General features: G+C 46.1%; 1 protein-coding gene across 1 annotated transcript in view; it reads right to left on the reverse strand.

Moving 5' to 3' along the window:
- LOC126249393 (src kinase-associated phosphoprotein 2-A-like) overlaps positions 1–24,074 on the reverse strand; it is a 221,949-nt gene that overhangs the window by 23,271 nt on the left and 174,604 nt on the right. Inside the window, exon 3 of the mRNA XM_049951046.1 lies at positions 8,720–9,099. Within this exon, the coding sequence (XP_049807003.1) occupies positions 8,720–9,099 (380 nt within the window). The remainder of the gene's footprint in view (positions 1–8,719; positions 9,100–24,074) is intronic.

Genomic DNA, 24,074 nt, shown 5'->3' on the forward strand with positions numbered 1-24,074 from the left:
CGGAATGGTAGTTGGAACTAGACGCATAGGACATTCCATTTAGGAAATCGTTAGGGGAGTCAATATTCCGAGATCCACTGTGTCAGAAGCGTGCCAAGTATACCACATTTCAGGCACTATCTCTCACCATGGACAATGCAGTGGGCGAAGGCCTTCACTTAACGACAGAGAGCAGCGGCTTTTCCGTAAAGTTGTCAGTGCTAACGAACAACCAATACTGCGTCAAACAACAGCAGAGATCAATGTGGGAAGCACAATGAGCATATCTGTAAGGACAGTGCGGCGAAATTTGGCGTTAATGGGCTATGGCAACAGACGACCGAAGCGATTGCCTTTTCTAACAGCACATCACCTGCAGTGCCTCTCTTGGGCTCGTGACCATATTAGTTGGATCCTCGATAACTGTAAAACCGTAGCCTGGTCACATGAGTCCCGATATCAGTTGGTAACAGGTGATGGTAGGGTTCGAGTGTGGCGCAGACGCCACGAAGACATGGACCGAAGTTGTCAACAGGCAGATGTTGTCAAGCTGGTGGAGGCTCCACAATGGTGTGGGTTGTGTTTACACGTAATGGACTGGGACCTCTGGTCAAACTGAACTGAAAATTGACTGCATACAGTAATGTTTGACTACATGGAGACCATTTGCAACCATTCATTGACTTTATGTTCCCAAACAACCATGGAATTTTCATGGTAACAATGCGCCATGCCACCAGGCCACAATTGTTCGCAATTAATTTGCAGAACATTCTGGACAATTCGAGCGGATGATTTGGCCACCCACATCACCCGACATGAATTCCATCGATCATTTATGGGACATAATAGAGAGGTCAGTTCGTGAATAAATTCCTGCGCCGGCAACACTTTCGTAATTATGGACGGATATAGAGACAGCACGGCTCCTTATTTCTTCAGGGGGCTTCCGACGACATGTTGAGTCCTTGCCATGTCTAGCTGCTGCACTAAGCCGGGAAAATGGACGTCTGGCTCGATATTAGAAGGTACCCCATGACTGTTCTCACTTCACTTCAGTGAATTACAAGAATGTTACCACCCATAAGTCATTGCCCCACCGATGGTGCTTTTTGACAGTGCGCGTTATCATACTGACAATCATCTGTTGCTCTACTTTACGCAGTACACAATATTGTAAAATGTGTTCATATCCATCCGCATTTAGCGACGTAAGTTCAATAAGAAGACCACAGACCAAATATGAAAACAACCTCCATGCCACATCGTAACATCACGCCCTCCGTACTCCACTGTTGGCACTACGCGTGATGAAGAGTTAACATTCTCCAAGCATTCAGCAAATCCAGGGGATTGCCTTTGGGTATAGCGTGATTCATCACTCAAAATAAGTCGATTCCAATCATTCACCGTCCAGTGGCGTCGCTCTTTACACTACATCAAGCGTTACTTATCACTAACTGCACAAATTTGTGGTTTAGAGGGAACTGCTAGAACACTGTACCCCATCATTTTTTACTCCCTACGCAGAATCATTGTGCTAGGTGGACTACTTGCAACCGGCTGCTGTGATCGAGCGGTTCTAGACGCTTCAGTTCGGAACCGTGTTGCTGCTACGGTCGCAGGTTCGAATGCTGCTTCGGGTATGGATGTGTGTGACGTCCTTAGGTTTAAGTACACTCCTGGAAATGGAAAAAAGAACACATTGACACCGGTGTGTCAGACCCACCATACTTGCTCCGGACACTGCGAGAGGGCTGTACAAGCAATGATCACACGCACGGCACAGCGGACACACCAGGAACCGCGGTGTTGGCCGTCGAATGGCGCTAGCTGCGCAGCATTTGTGCACCGCCGCCGTCAGTGTCAGCCAGTTTGCCGTGGCATACGGAGCTCCATCGCAGTCTTTAACACTGGTAGCATGCCGCGACAGCGTGGACGTGAACCGTATGTGCAGTTGACGGACTTTGAGCGAGGTCGTATAGTGGGCATGCGGGAGGCCGGGTGAACGTACCGCCAAATTGTTCAACACGTGGGGCGTGAGGTCTCCACAGTACAACGATGTTGTCGCCAGTGGTCGGCGGAAGGTGCACGTGCCCGTCGACCTGGGACCGGACCGCAGCGACGTACGGATGCACGCCAAGACCGTAGGATCCTACGCAGTGCCGTAGGGGACCGCACCGCCACTTCCCAGCAAATTAGGGACACTGTTGCTCCTGGGGTATCGGCGAGGACCATTCGCAACCGTCTCCATGAACCTGGGCTACGGTCCCGCACACCGTTAGGCCGTCTTCCGCTCACGCCCCAACATCGTGCAGCCCGCCTCCAGTGGTGTCGCGACAGGCGTGAATGGAGGGACGAATGGAGACGTGTCGTCTTCAGCGATGAGAGTCGCTTCAGCCTTGGTGCCAATGATGGTCGTATGCGTGTTTGGCGCCGTGCAGGTGAGCGCCACAATCAGGACTGCATACGACCGAGGCACACAGGGCCAACACCCTGCATCATGGTGTGGGGAGCGATCTCCTACACTGGCCGTACACCACTGGTGATCGTCGAGGGGACACTGAATAGTGCACGGTACATCCAAACCGTCATCGAACCCATCGTTCTACCATTCCTAGACCGGCAAGGGAACTTGCTGTTCCAACAGGACAATGCACGTCCGCATGTATCCCGTGCCACCCAACGTGCTCTAGAAGGTGTAAGTCAACTACCCTGGCCAGCAAGATCTCCGGATCTGTCCCCCATTGAGCATGTTTGGGACTGGATGAAGCGTCGTCTCACGCGGTCTGCACGTCCAGCACGAACGCTGGTCCAACTGAGGCGCCAGGTGGAAATGGCATGGCAAGCCGTTCCACAGGACTACATCCAGCATCTCTACGATCGTCTCCATGGGAGAATAGCAGCCTGCATTGCTGCGAAAGGTGGATATACACTGTACTAGTGCCGACATTGTGCATGCTCTGTTGCCTGTGTCTATGTGCCTGTGGTTCTGTCAGTGTGATCATGTGATGTATCTGACCCCAGGAATGTGTCAATAAAGTTTCCCCTTCCTGGGACAATGAATTCACGGTGTTCTTATTTCAATTTCCAGGAGTGTAGTTCTAAGTCTAGGGGACTGATGACCTCAGATGTTTAGTCCCATAGTGGTTAGAGCCATTTGAACCATTTCGACTACTTGCAGTACTTTGAACTCACGAGTGAGTCGTTCCGCTAATTTCATGCAATTTTTACAACTACCATAGGTCGCATTGCTCGACGGTTCTCTCTGACAGTAAGTGATGCCTGGCCATTCTTAATTTAGCTGCGGCTGTTGTTTTGTGTTTCCACTTCACAATGACAATACCAACAGTAGACCTGGGCAACTTTAGAAAGGCTGAAATGTCCTAGATTGAGTTGTTACTCAGGTGACAACCAATGGCTAGTTGATACTGAAAATGACTGAACTCTCCTGACAGACCCACTCTGTAGTTACTGCTTCTCTACTGACAACACAACACTTCCTGCTTCCTTTTATACTGTCCGGTCCACCTCTCGCAACATCTGGGATGCCCCTGTATTTTGATCAGATAGTGTAGATATGCACGGGGTGGACAAAAATATGAAAACACCAAAAACATAATACATCTTATGCCTGATAAGGTGTAGTAAAACAGTTGCCATTCAAACAGCTTCGATTCGTGTCGGAATGGATGACTGCAGGTACTGTGTGGTTTTCAAGGAAATCTTACACCATTCTTCCTGCAAAATAGTGGCAAAGTCAGTTAACGACGATGGAGGTGTATAGCGTCGCGCACACTTGTCTCCTAAGTACACCACAAAGGCTCAACAACATACAGATCTGGTATCTGGTGACTGTGGTGGTCATGGGAGATGCGAAAAATTCATCCTCGTGCTCACAAAGCCAGTTCTGGATGATGCTAGCTGTGTGAACAGGGGTCCTGTCCTCTTGGAACCATCACCACCATTGGGGAACAAATATTGTATCATGGTATGGATCAGCCAAAATGGTCACATAATCCTTGGCAGTGATGCAATCTTGCGGAGTACCCATGGGGCCCGAAGAATACCACGACGTGGCTGCCCAAACCATCAACAAACCCACGCCATGTTTATCTCTTGGGTCGTAAACTCGGCCAGAAGTTGGAAAAAAATGGCTCTGACCACTATGGGACTTAACATCTGAGGTTCAAAACGGTTCAAATGGCTCTGAGCGCTATGGGACTTAACTTCTGAGGTCATCAGTCCCCTAGAACTACTTAAACCTAACTAACCTAAGGACATCACACACATCCATGCCCGAGGCAGGATTCGAACCTGCGACCGTAGTGGTCGCGCGGTTCCAGGCTGAAGCGCCTAGAACCGCTCGGCCACATCGGCCGGAGAAGTTGGAAACAGCGTGCAAGAAGACTCATCCGACGAAATGGCTTTCTTCCATTGCTCCATAGTCCAGGTTTCATGGCTTCGGTATCACGTTTTTCTGTTACGGGCATTTGCATCACTGACGTGTGCCTTTCGAATTCCAGCTTGCCCTACAGTTCCCTGCTTACTGACCTCCCTCTGTGTTGTTTTGGTGCAGACAGGGTTCGCGAGTGCGACAGTCAGTTCCGTATTGACTTGTAAAAGTCGTCCTCTTATTTTTAGTCACAATGCGTTTCAATGACCACCCGTCACTATCATTCAACACATATTCTCGTCGGCTTTGTGACGTCGTGGATGATGTTTTTCCGCTTTCACTGTATACGATATAAATCTTCGAAATGGTGCCTCTTGAAGCAGCAAATACTTCGGCTACCTTGGCTGCGGAATCACCCACCATACGAGCACCAACAGTTTGTCCACGTTTGAAGCTACTCAGCTGCGACATAATGAGCTCATCGCTACGCAGAACATTGTTCTGACTGCAGCTGCAACTTATTGAGGATATTTTACACGTGCCGTTTGTGGTCAAATAAAACAGCGCAGCCTGCAGGCTCGGCTGGCATCTGCATTTACACTGTCTTGTCACATTAATAGGACCACAACCTATGCTAGAAATCAACGTGCAATAATCACTAAGAAACATCATGTGGCAGCATTAGGAGAGTATACAAAACGTGTCGGCGAAGGCTCGAAATGGAGCAGTCGTTGTTGGAATGCTGAAATGGAGCGATTTATCTGACGTCCAAAAGAGCATGATTACTGCCTTCTGGGCCGAGGATGGACGTATTACTGAAACGGCTAAGTTTGTTAACTGTTCGCGATCTTCCATGGTTAAAGTATACTATGGATGGTAAAGCAGCGCTATATAAATATGGCGCTGAGGCAATTAGGGTACAACGAAGGCTTTCACGACAGGATGTTTCAGCTGCTGAGAACTTTTCCGGGTTGTATGGCCGTGGTCCATGGAACTCTTGTATCCCTGACGTTTTCCAAGGCTGCGTTCGACATGTTCGGAGGTACTCCTCCGAAGGTGTCCAACGCAGCCTTGGACGAAACGTCAGGGATAGAAGAGTTCCATGGACCACGGCCATACAACCCGGAAGAATTCTCAGCAGCCTATTAGGGTACGCCAGAGGTTATAGATGACAGGGGTGAGCGACGGCTGCAGACATGTGTACGGGCAAACAGAAGTTCAGCTGTTCAACAACTGACTGCCCAGATGAACCTAGGGGCTACCAACAGTGTCCCCTCAACGGAGGTTCAGTGAACGCTGCTGCGTATAGGCCTCTTCAGCACGCACCCATACTCACTGCTGTTAATCAGCGACGAAGGCTGGAATTTGGACAGCAGAAGTGCAACTGGGCGTCCACTGAGTAGCGACAGGTGGTCATCTCAGATGAATCACGTTTTATGCTCTATAAGAAAGATGGCCGTTGGCGTGTATAGTGTGAAATGCCTGCAAGCAAACACCCTGCAACAATCGTTGGGGGGCTTCAGGCCGGAGGAGGGAGCGTTATGGTCTGTTTTCCTGACATTATCTGCGTTATCTCGCCATTCTCGAAGGGCTCAGCGAATCAATACAAACATGCCTCTATCCTTGGGTACCATATTCACTCCTACAATGTAATGTGCTTTTTCTAGCACAATGGAATCCACCAGCAAGATAATGCGGCGTGTCACACAATCGGAATGTCCGTGCGTGGCTCGAAAAGCATCTGGATGAGTTTCCTCTACTTCCCTGGCTACCAAACTCCCCTGATTAAAACCCAGTTAAGAATCTGTGTGACCACCTCGATCGAGCTGTTCTCACTGTGGATCATCAGCCGCGAAACCTGAATTTTTCGAGGCTGAACATACCTGTCGATACCTTCCAGAAGCTCATTGGCTCTCTTCCTGTACGTCTCGCAGCGGTCCGCTCTGCAAACGGTGGTTATTCAGGTTTTGACAGGTGGTCACATTAATGTTACTGGACACTGCATGTTCTGTCACGGTGTTCCCATATTTTTGTCCGGCCCAAGTAGATATACGTTGATGAGCCAAAACAATATGACCACTTGCTTAATAGCTTGTCTGCCCGTCTTTTGAGCGAAATACATCACTGATTTTGCGTATCAGGGATCCGACAGTTTGTTGGTAGGTTTGCGGAGGTATGTGCCATTGGATGTCTATGCACAGTTCGTAATTCGAGCGAAGTACGGGTTGCTGGTTTGTGTACGCGGTGATGACGTCCGATAGCGACCCAGATGGGTTCCATAGGATTTACATCGGCTGAACATGGTCGCCGAGACATCAACGTGAGTTCAAAACGGTTCAAATGGCTCTGAGCACTATGGGACTTAACATCTGAGGTCATCAGTCCCCTAGAACTTAGAACTATTTAAACCTAACAAACCTAAGGACATCACACACATCCATGCCCGAGGCAGGATTGCAACCTGCGGCCGTAGCGGTCGCGCGGCTCCAGACTATAGCGCCTAGAACCGCTCGGCCACTCCGGCCGGCAACGTGAGTTCATTATAATGCTCCACAAACCATTGTAGCACGGTTCTGGCTCTGAGACACGGACAGTTATACTGCTGAAAGATGACATCGTCGTCGGGGAAGACATCAAGCATCAAGGGATGAAGGTGGTTCGCAGCTGTCAGCGTGTCTCGATTATACCATACATCCCAAGCAAAAGCAAGAGAATGTCTCCCACAGCAGAATACTGCTATCACTAGCCTGCGTCCGTGGCCCGCTGCACGTTTCGAGCCGCCGTTCACTTCAGTGACGTCATTTGTGGAGAGTGCCATCGACCTAGTGTACCAAAAATGCACCCAAAGGGCCGGCACGTTTCCACTGATCGACGATCAAATCCCTATGGTCCCTTGACCACTGCTATCTTAACTAACAATGTCGTTGGGTGAAAGTGTGAACACGTAGTAGTGGTCTGCTGAGGAGCTCCACGTTCAAATACGGGGAGCAGTGTTCTCCGAAACACTTGACGCGTGCACCAGCATTGTGCTCTTTCGGCAGTGATGCCACATATCACCATCTATCCTACTTTACAGAGCAGACAAGCCTCCAAACCCCGCCGACGGTGTGGCCGAGTAGTTTTAGGCGCTTCAGTCTGGAACCGTGAGATCGCTACGGTCGCAGGTTCGAATCCTGCCTCGGGCATGGGTGTGTGTGAAGTCCTTAGGTTAGTTAGGTTTAAGTAGTTCTAAGTTCTAGGGGACTGATGACCTCACATGTTAAGTCCCATAGTGCTCAGAGCCGTTTGAACCGTTTTTGAACCTCCAAACCCCACGTTCTGTGAGGAGTCGTGACCGTTTAATCATTCAGTGCCTGGTGGTAGTTCCACTGTTCTTCTACCTCTTTCCGTAGATGCTCGAGACAGTAGCACGTAAACGTTCGACCAGCTTCGCCGTTTTCTAGATACTCGTTCACAGGCTCTGCCCTTTGTCAAAGTGGCTTATCTCAATGGATTTCCCCATTTGCAGCCCATATCTTCGTTACGGTGATCCGTGTCAGTGTCTGTTCCGCTTACATACCGGGTGATCAAGAAGTCAGTATAAATTTGAATACTTAATAAACCACGGAATAATGTAGATAGAGAGGTAAAAATTGACACACATGCTTGGAATGACATGGGGTTTTATTAAAACAAAAACAAAAATTGCTAGACGCTTGAAAGATGTCTTGCGCGCGTCGTTTGGTGATGATCGTGTGCTCAGCCGCCACTTTCGTCATGCTTGGCCTCCCAGGTCCCCAGACCTCAGTCCGTGCGATTATTGGCTTTGGGGTTATCTGAAGCCGCAAGTGTATCGTGATCGACTGACATCTCTAGGGATGCTGAAAGACAGCGTCCGACGCCAATGCCTCACCATAACTCCGGACATGCTTTACAGTGCTGTTCACAACATTATTCCTCGACTACAGCTATTGTTGAGGAATGATGGTGGACATATTGAATATTTCCTGTAAAGAACATCATCTTTGCTTTGTCTTTGCTTTGTTATGCTAGTTATTGCTATTCTGATCAGATGAAGCGCCATCTGTCGGACATTTTTTGAACTTTTGTATTTTTTTAGTTCTAATAAAACCCCATGTCATTCCAAGCATGTGTGTTAATTTGTACCTCTCTATCTACATTATTCCGTGATTTATTCAGTTTTCAAATTTATAATGACTTTTTGATCACCCGGTACTTTGTTACCGCGTCACGTGCCCCGCAGATCCACCACGTGTCATCTAACGTCGCGATGGGCAGTGGTCATAATGATTTGGTTTGCCAATATGGATGTAGCTGAAAGGGTGTACAGATGACGAGTTTCACCTGGTAAGTCTTCTTGCCAGGACAAACGATCTCGAAGTGAGTGTCCCGCTTCCTGGAGGCGCGCACGAGGCTGGAGCAGGCGGGGCGCGCGCGGTAGCCGCGCAGGCAGAGCGCGAGGCTGGGCTTGGTGCTGGCGGCGCCGCGGCCCGGGTAGAGCAGCAGGCGGCCGCCGGCCAGCGAGGCCCAGCAGCGCTGCGCGTGGCCCAGCAGGAAGCGCCGCTCCCAGCGCACCAGCGGCCCGCTCACGCGCCCGCAGTCGCCGCCGCCGCCGCCGCCGCCGCCGCCGTCCACCTCGCTGGGGAACTCCTCGTAGCACGCCGCCTCCTCGAGCGCGCCCGTCGCATCGGAGTCCACGTACTCCTCCACCGCCATCCCGCCACCTGCCGGACCCAGCAATAACACATATTATGAAAGTGTTCCGTGCAGCGCTTTGTACCGCGCCTGATTTACATAAATTGTAGGTGATAATCTGAGCAGCCCCGTTAGATTGTTTGCAGATGACGATGTAATTTACCGCCTAGTAAAATCACCAGACGATCAATTCCAATTACAAAATGATCTAGAGAGAATTTCTGTATGGTGCGAAAAGTGGCAATTAGCAATGGTGCGAAAAGTGGCAATTAGCACTAAACAAGAAAAGTGCGACGTCATCCACGTGGTACTAAAAGAAATCCGATAAATTTTGGGTATACGATAAATCTCACAAATCTAAGGACTGTCAATTCGACTAAATACCTAGGAATTACAATTACGAGCAACTTAAATTGGAATGACCACATAGATAATATTGTGGGGAAGGCGAAACAAAGACTGCGCTTTGTTGGCAGAACACTTACAAGGGAACCTCCCCATCGCACCCCCCTCAGATTTAGTTATAAGTTCGCACAGTGAACAGGCCTTGAAAAACTGAACACAGATCACTCGAGAAAACAGGAAGAAGCTGTGTCGAACTATGAAAAAAATAAGCAAAATATACAAACTGAGTAGTCCATGCGCAAGATAGGCAACATCAAGGAAGGTCTGAGCTCAGGGGCGCCGTGGTCCCGTGGTTAGCGTGAGCAGCCGCGAAACGAGATGTCCTGGGTTCAAGTTTTCCCTCGAGTGGAAAGTTCGAATTTTATTTTCAGACAATTATTATGCGAAGCTGCACAGGTACACAGAGCAGTATTGTTTACGTGATCGTGTGTCAATTATCAAAGTTCAGGCACTCACACATAATCAACTTCGCTCTCCAAATTTCCAGTCCGCAGCTCGTGGTCGTGCGGTAGCGTTCTCGCTTCCCGCGCCCGGGTTCCCGGGTTCGATTCCTGGCGGGGTCAGGGATTTTCTCTGCCTCGTCATGAATGGGTGTTGTGTGATGTCATTAGGTTAGTTAGGTTTAAGTAGTTCTAAGTTCTAGGGGACTGATGACTATAGAAGTAAAGTCCCATAGTGCTCAGAGCCATTTGAACCTTTTTTTTTTTGTCAAAATTCCAGGACATGTTCAGATTCGCTTGGACATATGCAGGATTTGACGGTGTACACACGGAAAAATTTGAAAACGTTAAAAACATATGTTTTGACAGAGCACAGGGAAAACTGTGCGACTGTGAAACTGTTGCATTCATTTGTTGCGGTTTATGTGACAAACTCTTATGTTTTCATCATTTTTTGAGAGTGATTATCACATCCACAAGAAAACCTAAATCGGGCAAGGTAGAAGAATCTTTTTACCCATTCGCCAAGTGTGCAAGTTAGATGGGTCGACAACATATTCCTGTCATGTGACGCGCATGCCGTCACCAGTGTCGTATAGAATATATCAGACGTGTTTTCCTTTGGAGGAATCGGTTGACCTATGACCTTGCGAACAAACGTTTCCGGTTCCCAATGGAGAGGCACGTCCTTTCGTCTACTATCGCACGGTTTTGCGGTGCGGTCGCAAAACACAAACACTAAACTTATTACAGTGAACATAGACGTCAATGAACGAACGGACAGATCATAACTTTGCGAAAGTAAAGAAAGTAAACTTATCACTCGAGGGAAGATTTGACCCCAAGACCTCTCGTTCCGCAGCTGCTCACGCTAACCACGGGACCACGTGGCTCCTGACCTCCCATTATCCTTGATGTTGCCTATCTTGCGCATGGACTACTCAGTTTGTATATTTTGCTTATTTTTTTCATAGTTCGACACAACTTCTTCCTGTTTTCTCGAGTGATCTGGGTTCAGTTTTTCAAGGCCTATCCACTGTGCCGACTTATAACTAAATCTGAGGGGGGTGCGATGGGGAGATTTCCTTGTTAGAAGATGCAACAAACTCACTAAAGAGACAGCGCAAATTACACTTGTCCGTCCTCTGCTGGAATATTGCTGCACGGCGTGGGATGCTTACCAGGTAGGATTGACGGAGGACATCGAAAAAGTGCAAAGAAGGGCAGCTCGTATCGTGTTATCGCGTAATAGGGGTGAGTGTGTCACTAATATGATACGCGAGTTGGGGTGGCAGGCCGGCTGCAGTGGCCGAGAGGTTCTAGGCGCTTCAGTCTGAAACCGCGCGACCGCTACGGTCGCAGGTTCGAATCCTGCCTCGGGCATGGATGTGTGTGACGTCCTTAGGTTAGTCAGGTTTAAGTATTTCTAAGTTCTAGGGGACTGATGACCTCAGATGTTAAGTCCCATAGTGCTCAGAGCCATTTGAACCAATTTGGGGTGGCAGTCACTGAAACAAAGGCGATTTTCTTTGCGGCGAGATCTATTTACGAAATTTCAATCACCAACTTTCTCTTCCGAATGCGAAAATATTTTGTTGACACCCACCTACTTAGGGAGAAATGATCATCATAATAAAATAAGAGAAACGAGAGCTCGAACGGAAAGATTTAGGTGTTCCTTTTTCCCACGCGCCATTCGAGAGTGGAATGGTAGAGAAGTAGTATGAAAATGGTTCGATGAACCATCTGCCAGGCACTTAAGGGTGAATTGGAGAGTAACGATGTAGGTGTAGATGTAAATATGGCGGTAGCGAGCAGATACGTGATTCGTAGTTCTAGTGTGACAGACGTGCTTCCTAATAGATATGGCTGTGGCCGAAAGGTGTCCGCATCTTACGGACATGAACCACACATAATCAAATCAGTCCACAGGGTGAGCACTGATAAAAGCGACGAACTGCAGGGACGGATTCCTCACTGGAAATTGACGAAAGAAGGCCCTATGAACATATGCCCGGAACTGGACTGTGTGCGTACAACGACAACAGATAGTCCTGGAACGCAGTACAGAGCTGCATCCTATCCACGTCACAACAGATATTCAGAATGGCCTCCGTAGGATGCAATGCACAAGTTCACACGTCACATAATGGAGTGCCGCTCTCTTTCGCACGTTCTGGCCTCTCTCCGAATTGCATCGCAGGCGTCGTGACCACGCTGTTGAAGGGTCTGCGCATCAGCATACACAACTCTTTTCAGGTGCCCCCAGAGGTAAAAAATGTAGAGGGTTTAAGTCCGGTGATCTAGCAGGCCATGCTGCAGGACCATGTCCTATCTAACGTCCAGGGAAGATGACGTTGAGGTGTCGGCGAATTGTAATATTGTAATGCGGAAATGGCTTGGAGCTCCGTCATGCAGAAACCACATAAACTGTCGTACTCCCAAAGTCACATTCACAAGCAGCCCAGACAGAGTATACCACAGAAAGTTCAGGTGGAATAATAACTGATCCAGGTACGTGGTCGGCAAGAATCCCTGCCAACACATTGATGCTGAACAGATGCTGATGAGACGCCTCAACTATTCACGGAGGATTGTCTATAGCAGACAGATGACGATCGTGCAGATTGATGATGTCAGTTCTGATAAAGGTTGCTTCGTCAGCAAAGAGGACTGATGACACAAATACCATAATTACGATGGTCTGGTGCAAAAACCATTGACAAAATCCTTCCCGTTGAGCGAAATCTGCTGCTGATAATCCTTGCACTCGTTGCAGGTGGTAGGGATAATAGCGGTTGTTATGCAGGGTACGCATGATCGTATTTTGGCTTACACTATGTTGGCGGGCCATGTGCATGGAACTTGTGCTAGCGTTCCTCTCAACATCCTGTAGAACGAGGTCCTCCAAATATGGTGTACGCACAGTCTGCCGTCTCCCTGTACGTTCGTCTATCTGAAAGGACCTATGATCACACAAACGCCCAAAAAGGGCCTTAAATGTTGTGTGATACGGTTGTGTCTGTAAGGGCACAGTTTTCGGTACAGCCGTGCTACTTATCGACCGTTTTCATCTGCTTCGCCGCACGCAAATACTATGTTGGCTTGTTCCCGACACGCATACCGCCGGCCTCTGTGGCCGACCGGTTTTAGGCGCTTCAGTCCGGAACCGCACTCCTGCTACGGTCGCAGGTTCGAATCCTGCCTAGAGCATAGATGTGTGTGATGTCCTTAGGTTAGTTAGCTTTAAGTAGTTCGAAGTCTAGGGGACGATGACCTCAGATGTTAAGTCCCATAGTGCTTAGAGCCATTTGAACACTAATACCGGACCATTCTGCTGCTTACAGTAAGCTGCGTCAATCACACAACCTGCAACACAAAGGAACACACGGCACGTGGTCGTAGGGACTTTCATTCATCTACCGTGGCAACGATGCATTTCTGTACACATATTCATAGGACCTTTTTCCTCCATTTCCAGTCAGAAATTCGTGCCTGCAGTTTTTCGGTTTTTTTTTTTTTTTTTTTGGTGTTCACCCCCTATTTTGGAAACAAAATTGTATCTTCTGTGAATATTAAGTTTTCTGTTAATTGTTGTTGATTGAATATGTTTAATTATTAGTGTGAATGATGGTGTGAGTACAGAGGAATATAATAAATTAAAAGTGTTGTGTCTATTAATTGAGCAGGTGGTAGCGTGAGAATTCTATCCGTACGAAGCAGAGAATAGTACTCTCAGGGGAAATTTCTAAAGTGAAACTAGCCAGCTTATAGTACTGGTTCAAAAATGGTTCAAATGGCTCTGAGCACTATGGGACTTAACATCTGTGGTCATCAGTCCCCTAGAACTACTTAAACCTACCTAACCCAAGGACATCACACACATCCATGCCCGAGGCAGGATTCGAACCTGCGACCGTAGCGGTCACGCGGTTCCAGACTGAAGCGCCTAGAACCGCGCGGCCACGCCGGCCGGCTATAGTACTGGAAATGCAAAAAATATTTACGATAATTCAAGTATGCGAAGAAGTTATTTTGATATTTATTGGTTTTATAAGATTATTCTTTTAATGAATTGCTCATAAAAGCCATTATGTTGTGATTGGCTCCTAGTAAAACACGCGGGATTGCGCGCATTAGTACTGATGTCGGATCGGCTATGATCTACTGTATATCAGCCAATCAGGGGACAGTACAGTCGCGCGTATTTTGTGGGCTAAATAACTGCCTTGTGAAGTCTACAACAAATTCGGAGCTCAGCCTTCATCATGTTCGGGCACGTGTATTCGGAGCTCTGAATAGATGTGAATATTTTGCGGTATTATGACTTAAACGTGACTGTGAAGTGTCGTAAAGTGAACACGAACGGTTGCTGAATATAAATGGATGACTTCTGAATTAACTAAAATCCGTGTGGCGCGCTATATAAACTGTTGCCGCAACTGAGCTTTCTAAGAGGTCGGCTGGCTCTGAGCACTATGCGACTCAACTTCTGGGGTCATCAGTCGCCTAGAACTTAGAACTAATTAAACCTAACTAACCTAAGGACATCACACACATCCATGCCCGAGCAGGATTCGAACCTGCGACCGTAGCGGTCGCTCGGCTCCAGACTGTAGCGCCTAGAACCGCACGGCCACTAAGCCGGCTCTAAGAGGTCGATTTGGATAGTATCGGAGCGAGATTTCTGTCCCAGACAATCCGTTTTGTAATCTTTCCAGTAAAAGGTTAGGTTAGACATCACAAGCTGGCTTTTTTGAGTGACTTTGATTGAATGTGTAAGTCGAACTTGTAACTTCAAGCTAGCACGGATTTGTTGGTGTTTTTGTAGCAAACAAGTAACAATATATTGAAGTTTTCACTCATTAACTATCTATCCTTTAATAGCTTCGATAGCTTGATACAAGAAAACATTTGATGCAACTTTTAGAGGCGTGTAGTGCTGCTAGTTTGCTCCACAGCTTTCTTCAGCCGACGAACAGTACACGTTTTCTAGCATGTCGTGCTAATGGACTGGACAGCAGAAGAAGAAATTCACCGCAATGTAGATGGATATTTTTAGTCATAATACAGAAACCATGCCGTTGTTGTTGTTGTTGTGGTCTTCAGTACTGACACTGATTTGATGCAGCTCTCCATGCTAATCTATCCTGTGCAAGCTCCTTTATCTCCCAGTACCTGCTGCAACCTACATCCTTCTGAATCTGCTTAGTGTATTCATCTCTTGGTCTCCCTTTACGATTTTAACCCTCCACGCTGCCCTCCAATGCTAAATTAGTGATCCCTCGATGTCTCAGAACATGTCCTACCAACCGATCCCTTCTTCTAGTCAAGTTGTGCCACAAGCTCCACTTCTCCCCACTTCTATTCAATACCTCCACATTGGTTACGTGATCTACCCACACAATCTTCAACATTCTTCTGTAGCACCACATTTCGAAAGCTTCTATTCTCTTCTTGTCCAAACTATTTATTGTCCACGTTTCACTTCCATACATGGCTACACTCCATACAAATACTTTCAGAAACGACTTCCTGACACTTAAATCTATACTCGATGTTAACAAATTTCTCTTCTTCAGAAACGCTTTCCCTGCCATTGCCAGTCAACATTTTATATCCTCTCTATTTCGACCATCATAAGTTATTTTGCTCCCCAAATAGCAAAACTCCTTTACTACTTTAAGTGTCTCATTTCCTAATCTAATTCTCTCAGCATCACCCGACTTAATTCGACTACATTCCATTATCCTTGTTTTGCTTTTGTTGATGTTCATCTTATATCTGACTTTCAAGACACTGTCCATTCCATTCAACTGCTCTTCCAAGTCCTTTGCTGTCTCTGACAGAATTACAATGTCATCGGCGAACCTCAAAGTTTTTATTTCTTCTCCATGGATTTTAATACCTACTCCAAATTTTTCTTTTGTTTCCTTTACTGCTTGCTCAGATTGAATAACGTCGGGGAGAGGCTACAACCCTGTCTCACTCCCTTCCCAACCACTGCTTCCCTTTCATGCCCCTCGACTCTTATAACTGCCATCTGGTTTCTGTACAAATTGTAAATAGCCTTTCGCTCCCTGTATTTTACCCCTGCCACCCTTAGAATTTGAAAGAGAGTATTCCACTCAACATTGTCTTAAGCTTTCTCTAAGTCTACAAATGGTAGAAACGTAGGTTTGCCTTTCCTTAATCTTTCTTCTAAGATAAGTCGTAAGGTCAGTATTGCCTCACGTGTTCCAACATTTCTACGGAATCCAAACTGATCTTCCCAGAGGTCGGCTTCTACCAGTTTTTCCAGTCGTCTGTAGATAATTCGTGTTAGTATTTTGCAGCTGTGACTTATTAAACTGATAGTTCGGTAATTTTCTCATCCGTCAACACCTGCTTTCTTTGGGATTGGAATTATTATATTCTTCTTGAAGTCTGAGGGTATTTCGCCTGTCTTGTACATCTTGCTCACCAGATGGTAGAGATTTGTCAGGACTGGCTCTCCCAAGGCCATCAGTAGTTCTAATAGAATGTTGTCTACTCCCGGGGCCTTGTTTCGACTCAGGTCTTTCAGTGCTCTGTCAAACTCTTCACACAGTATCGTATATCCCATGTCACCTTCATCTACATCCTCTTCCATTTCCATAATATTGTCCTCAAGTACATCAACTTTGTATAGACCCTCTATATACTCCTTCCACCTTTCTGCTTTCCCCTCTTTGCTTAGAACTGGGTTTCCATCTGAGCGCTTGATATTCATACAAGTGGCTCCCTTTTCTCCAAGGGTCTCTCTAATTTTCCTGTAGGCTGTATCTATCTTGCCCCTAGTGAGATAAGCCTCCACATTCTTACATTTGTCCTCTAGCCATGCCTGCTTAGCCATTTTGCACTTCCTGTCAATCTTATTTTTGAGACGTTTGTATTCCTTTTTGCTTGCTTCATTTACTGCATTTTTATATTTTCTCTTTTCATCAATTAATTTCAATATTTCTTCTGTTACCAAAGGATTTCTACTAGCCCTCGTCTTTTTACCTACTTAATCCTCTGCTGCCTTCACTACTTCATCCCTCAGAGCTACCCATTCGTCTTCTACTGTATTTCTTTCCCCCATTCCTGTCAATTGTTCCCTGAAACTCTGTACAACCTCTGGTTCTTTCAGTTTATCCAGGTCCCATCTCCTTAAATTTCCAACTTTTTGCAATTTCTTCAGTTTTAATCTACAGTTCATAACCAATAGATTGTGGTCAGAGTCCACATCTGCCCCTGGAAATGTCCTACAATTTAAAACCTGATTCCTAAATCTCTGTCTTACCATTACATAATCTATCTGATACCTTTTAGTATCTCCAGGATTCTTCCATGTATACAACCTTCTTTTATGATTCTTGAACCAAGTGTTAGCTATTATTAAGTTATGCTCTGTGCAAAATTCTAACAGACGGCTTCCTCTTTCGTTTCTTAGCCCCAATCCATATTCACCTACTATGTTTCCTTCTCTCCCTTTTTCTCCTGTCGAATCCCAGTCACCCATGACTATTAAATTTTCGTCTCCCTTCACTACCTGAATAATCTCTTATCTCACCATACATTTCTTGAATTTCTTCGTCATCTGCAGAGCTAGTTGGCATATAGACTTGTACTACTGTAGTAGGCATGGGCTTCGTGTCTATCTTGGCCACTATAATACGTTCACTGTGCTGTTTTTAGTAGCTTACCCGCACTCCTATTTTTTTATTCATTATTAAACCTACTCCTGCATTACCCCTATTTGATTTTGTATTTATAACCCTGTATTCACCTGACCAAAAGTCTTGTTCCTCCTGCCACCGAACTTCACTAATTCCCTCTATATCTAACTTTAACCTATCCATTTCCCTTTTTAAATTTTCTATCCTACCTGCCCGATTAAGAGATCTGACATTCCACGCTCCGATCCGTAGAACGCCAGTTTTCTTTCTCCTGATAACGACGACGTCCTCTTGAGTAGTCCCCGCCCGGAAATCCGAATGGGGGACTAATTTACCTCCGGAATATTTTACCCAAGAGGACGCCATCATCATTTAACCATACAGTAAAGCTGCATGCCCTCGGGAAAAATTACGGCTGTAGTTTCCCCTTGCTTTCAGCCGTTCGCAGTACCACAACAGCAAGGCCGTTTTGGTTAATGTTACAAGGCCAGATCAATCAATCATCCAGACTGTTGCCCCTGCAACTACTGAAAAGGCTGCTGCCCCCCTTCAGGAACCACACGTTTGTCTGGCCTCTCAACAGATACCCCTCCGTTGTGGTTGCACCAACGGTACGGCTATCTGTATCGTTGAGGCGCGCAAGCCTCCCCACCAACGGCAAGGTCCATGGTTCATGGGGGGACCATGCCGTTACAAGCGATAAAAGTATCGTCTGGTTTCTTTATTTCCTCTCAGAAAGGTCACAGTCCGTAGTCATTGACGGGAAATTCTCTAGTGAACCCGAAGTCATATCTGAGGTCCCCAAGGTAATGTGATAGACATTCTGCTGTATTTATCTAACCATTGTGTGAGAACTTGAACAGCCGTTTGAAGTGCTTGCAGATGATGCCGTCGTTCACAGTCTAGTAAAGACTTCATAAGATCAAACCGAATAACAAGACAACTGTATGGTGCGAAACGTGGCAGTTCACCAAAGTGTGAGGTCCTCTGCATGCATATTAAAAGAAAATTCCGTTAAATTTTGGTTACATGAGAAGTCACACAAATTTAAAGGTTGTCAAGTCAGCTGACTATGTAGGGATTACGATTATTAACAACCTAAATTGGAACCATCGCATAGAAAATTTTCTGGGAAAGGTGAAACAAGGACTATATGTTACTGGCAGAATACTTGTACCGTGCAAAAAATCCACGACAGAGAATGCCTGCACTGCATCCCACTTGTCCGTCCTGGTCTGGAGTACTGCTGTGCGGTATGGTAGCCTTGCCATATAGGACTGACGGAGGACACAGAAAGTTCAAAGAAAGGCACCTCGTTTTTCATTATGGTGAAATAGGGGAGAGGATTTCACGGATATGATAAGCGAGTTGGAGAGGCAGTTAAAATAAACGCGTTTATCATTGCTGCGTGATCTTTTCATGATACTTCAGTCAGCAACTTTCTCCTCAAATTGCAAATTTATTTTGTTACTCCTCACCTACTTAGGGACAAATGACCTGTCAAAATAAGAGAAATCAGTGATCGCACAGAAAGAGGTAGGTGTTCATTCTTCCCATGTGCTATTCGGGATCAGCACGGTAGTAAAGTAGTCAGAAAATGGTTATAATGTCAAACACTGAAGTGAAGATTGCAGAATAATCATATAAATGAAGGGCCATTTCGTACCCGACCATCTCAAAGCTGAATGTAGTTTTCCATTGATATTCCTAATAGAATAAAACAAAGCTGCGCAAAATTCGAGCTCAAATTACAAAAATTTAATCGTTTTATGAGGCTTTAAGTAAGGGGCTGCAAAATGTGTCAGCTCTACGACTGTTTTGTTAAAATTTTGGGCAACTTAAAATTGGAACTAGTGGAAATATTTTGAACAGATGCACAACTTTTTGTTCACTTCACATTGTTAAAAATCGCGTTGTTCAAATTCTAAGTCCGTGTCATTATGATTTTGATTCCATGTGAGATTAAAGTTGGGGAAAAATAATCGTGACAATATTCAATCATTTTGGGAATTTAGTAGCTTCTGGACAAAGAAAAATATGTTGAATGTCCTACAGTCTTTCCGCAGGGAACTGACTTCTTATGAGCTCTACAGAATTGCAGCAGTTGTTTGTGAATATCATAGAAGTTATTAATATATAAGAACGCGACGAAAATTTTTAAGTCAAATTTGTTTCATACTGCTAAGTACGAGTATTATCACCTCCTACTTCCTTTTTTTTCATTAGAAAGAGCTAGTGTTTTGTACTAGACAAGCTTTCGTTTGTTTTGCAGATACTCTGTTTAAAAGGCAGCATGTTGAGTTAGCTAGATTAAGTAGTGTGTAAGTTTAGGGACCGATGACCTCAGCAGTTTGGTCCCTTAGGATCTTACAACAAAAAACAAGAAACACCAGGTGGGTTTCTTTTCCATTTCTTCCTCCAATCCATGCTCTCTTGCTAGTTTTCCTTTTCTTCGTCTTCCTGTTATCAGATTCCAGTCCCCCCCATCATAAACAAACATTCGTCTCTCTTAATTATCCGCATAATTTCTTTTATATATCACTCACTTCTTCAATGCCTTCATCTGTGGAACTAGGAGGTACATAAACTTTTACTACTGTGATGACTGTTTTCGCTATAGCTTTCACTGCGCTGTTCATTGTAACTCACATGCGTCCCCATTTTCTTATTAATTGTAAGACTTTCTCTTGCATTACTCCTAACTGATTTTGTGTTCCTAGTCCTTTACTCTCTTGACTATAGGCCTTGATCGTCCTGCACCGCATTTCGCTAATTCCTACAATATCAATGTTTACTTGACTCTTTCTCTTTTAAATTTTCAAATATACCTACCCGATTAAGAGATCCAACATCCCACACTACGACCTGTAGAACAGCCGTTTTGTTTTTCCAATGATAGCACCCTCCTTGAGTGCCCTCCGTCCGGAGATATGAGTGGGAGAATATTTTATCCATGAAATGTGTTACCCAAGAGGATGCCCTCATCATTTAACCACACAGGAAAACGATATGTCCTCGGGAAATGTAACAGCATTAGTTTTACCTAGCTTTTACTCATTCACAGTTCCAACATAGCAAGGCTATAATGGTTCATGCTATAAGCCCACATCGGTCTAACATAGAACTGTTTTTTCTCTTCCACCGATATTTTTTCGGTACGGTTGCCGTTGTGGTGCGGATTTCGCTACCGTTGACACACGCAGGGCACCCCATCACGCCAAGGTCCATGCTTCGTGAGAGTGGTGGGCGACAGATACACTACTGGCCATTAAAATTGCTACACCACGAAGATGACGTGCTACAGACGCGAAATTTAACCGACAGGAAGAAGATGCTGTGATATGCAATTGATTAGCTTTTCAGAGCATTCACACAAGGTTGGCGCCGGTGACAGCACCTACAAAGTGCTGACATGAGGAAACTTTCCAACCGATTTCTCATACACAAACAGCAGTTGACCGACGCTGCCTGGTGAAACGTTGTTGTGAAGCCTCGCGTAAAGAGGAGAAATGCGTACCATCACGTTTCCGACTTTGATAAAGGTCGGATTGTAGCCTATCGCGATTGCGGTTTATCGTATCGCGACATTGCTTCTCGTGTTGGTCGAGATCCAATGACTGTTAGCAGAATTTGGAATCGGTGGGTTCAGGAGGGTAATACGGAACGCCGTGCTGGATCCCAACGGCCTCGTATCACTAGCAGTCGAGATGACAGGCATCTTATCCGCATGGCTGTAACGGATCGTGCAGCCACGTCTCGATCCTTGAGTCAACAGATGGGGACGTTTGCAAGACAACAACCATCTGCACGAACAATTCGACGACGTTTGCAGCAGCTTGGACTTCCAGCTCGGAGACCATGGATGCCGTTACCCTTGACGCTGCATCATAGACAGGAGCGCCTGCGATGGTGTACTCAACGACGAACCTGGGTGCACGAATGGCAAAACGTCATTTTTTCGGATGAATCCAGGTTCTGTTTACAGCATCATGATGGTCGCATCCGTGTTTGGCGACATCGCGGTGAACGCACATTGGAAGCGTGTATTCGTCATCGCCATACTGGCGTATAACCCGGCGTGATGGTATGTGGTGCCATTACTTACACGTCTCGGTCACCTCTTGTTCGCATTGACGGCACATTGAACAGTGGACGTTACATTTCAGATGTGTTACGACCCGTGGCTCTACCCTTCATTCGATCCCTGCGAAACCCTACATTTCAGCAGGATAATGCACGACCGCATGTTGCAGGTCCTGTACGGTCCTTTCTGGATACAGAAAATGTTAGATTGTTGCCCTGGCCAGCACATTCTTCAGATCTCTCACCAACTGAAAACGCCTGGTCAGTGGTGGCCGAGCAACTGGCTCGTCACAATACGCCAGTCACTACTCTTGATCAACTGTGGTATCGTGTTGAAGCTGCATGGGCAGCTGTACCCGTACACACCATCCAAGCTCTCTCTGACTCAATACCCAGGCGTATCAGGGCCGTTATTACGGCCAGAGGTGGTTGTTCTGCGTACTGATTTCTGCGGTTCTATGAACCCAAATTGCGTGAAAATGTTATCACATGTGAGTTCTAGTATAATATATTTGTCCAATGAATACCCGTTTATCAGCTGCATTTCTTCTTGGTGTAGCAATTTTAATGGCCAGTAGTGTAAATTAATACACTAAAAATAAAGGGCAAGGGGATAGTGTGTGGATAAGTTGAGAATTTTGTTCTGACGGGAGGCGTGCTAGGGTGGTCCTTGCAGTGGCGATGACCACTGTGCGCGGATGGCTTAGTGGTCAGAACTACTGCCTAGTAAGCTGGAGGCTCAGGTTCGAATCCCGTTCCGTCAGAAGTTTTCAACTTTCCCCGTTGATTTACATCAATGACCACTTGCAGCTAATGTCTGTATTTCATTTGTGACTAAAAATAAGCACAGTGAACAAGCTTTACCTTTCCAGTGTCAGTGACTCATAGCGTAGGAAGGGCGGCGGAAATTGCCTCGCACTTCGAGTCCGAAGGCGACTCTCAGTGAGGGCTCTCACCTTCAAATGATCGAGCTTCTTGTACCCCACCAACACAGAAAATAGATCTACGAAATCAGTGGAGACCCCTATTGGTAATGTACAGGATTTGCACATGTTTTAAGTCCAGGATAAGAGACGACGAAGTGTTTCATTTCGATGTTACCAACTGAAGAAATTACTTCATTCCGTTTCAATTTAACATCTGCCGAAATAAAACTCCTAAGCATTCTACAATACGGTATTTGTGATCTTCAGACACAGACACCATTTTTATTCAAAAATGGCTTCTTGGCTTTGAATTTATAAGCAACATGCACTGAGGTGAGAGACGTTATGGGATAGCGATATACACACATACAGATGACGGTAGTATCGCGTACACAAAGTATGAAAGAGCAGTGCATTGGAAGAGCTGTAATTTGTACTCAGGTGATTCATGTGAAAAGGTTTCCGATCTGATTGTGATGGGAATTATCATGGGAATTAACAGACTTGAAAAGTGGAATGGAAGATGGAGCTAGACACATGGGACATTCAGTCTCGTAATCGTTAGGGAATTCAGTATTCCGAAACCAACAGTGTGAAGGGTGTGCCGAGAATACCACATTTCAGGCATTACCTCTCACCATGGACAACGTAGTGACCGGTGGCCTTAATTTAATGACCGAGAGCGTTTGCGTAGAGTTGTCAGTGCTAACAGTCAAACAATACTGCTGAAATAATTGCAGAGATCAATGTGGGACATACAACAAACGTATCCGTTAGGACAGTGTGGCGAAATTTGGTGTCAATGGGCTATGGCAGCAGACGACCGACGCGAATACCTTTGCCAGCAGCACGACTTCGCCTGCAGTGTCTCTTCTGGGCTCGTGACTCTAGACGACTGGAAAACTGTGGCCTGGTCAGATGAGTCCCGATTTCGGTTGGTAAGAGCTGATGGTAGGGTTCGATTGTGGCACAGATCCCAAGACAAGGTACAATTCAAGCTAGTGGTGACTCCACTATGGTATTGGCTGTGTTTACATGGAATGGACTAAGTTCTCTGGTCCAACTGAACCGATCACTGACTGCAAATGGTTATGTTCGTCTACTTGGAGACGATTTGCAGCAAACAACAATGGAAAATTTATGGATGAAAATGCGCCATGTCACCGAGCACAGTTATTCGCGACTTGTTTGAAGAACATTCAGGACTGTTCGGGCGAATGATTTGGCCACACATATCGACCGACATGAATCCTAACGAACATTTATGTGACACAATCGAGAGGTCAGGTGTGCACAAAATCCTGCAACACTTTCGCAATTATGGACGGCTACAGAGGCAGCATAGGGGACTTCCAGAGACTTGTTGAGTCCATGCCACGTCCAGTTGCTGCACCACACCAGGAAAAAGGAAGTCTGACACGATATCAGCGTAGGCAATGATACCGGCACGACAACATTATTTATGCAGCAC

This window comes from Schistocerca nitens, chromosome 3, assembly GCF_023898315.1.
Source record: "Schistocerca nitens isolate TAMUIC-IGC-003100 chromosome 3, iqSchNite1.1, whole genome shotgun sequence".
Classification (NCBI taxonomy): domain Eukaryota; kingdom Metazoa; phylum Arthropoda; class Insecta; order Orthoptera; family Acrididae; genus Schistocerca; species Schistocerca nitens.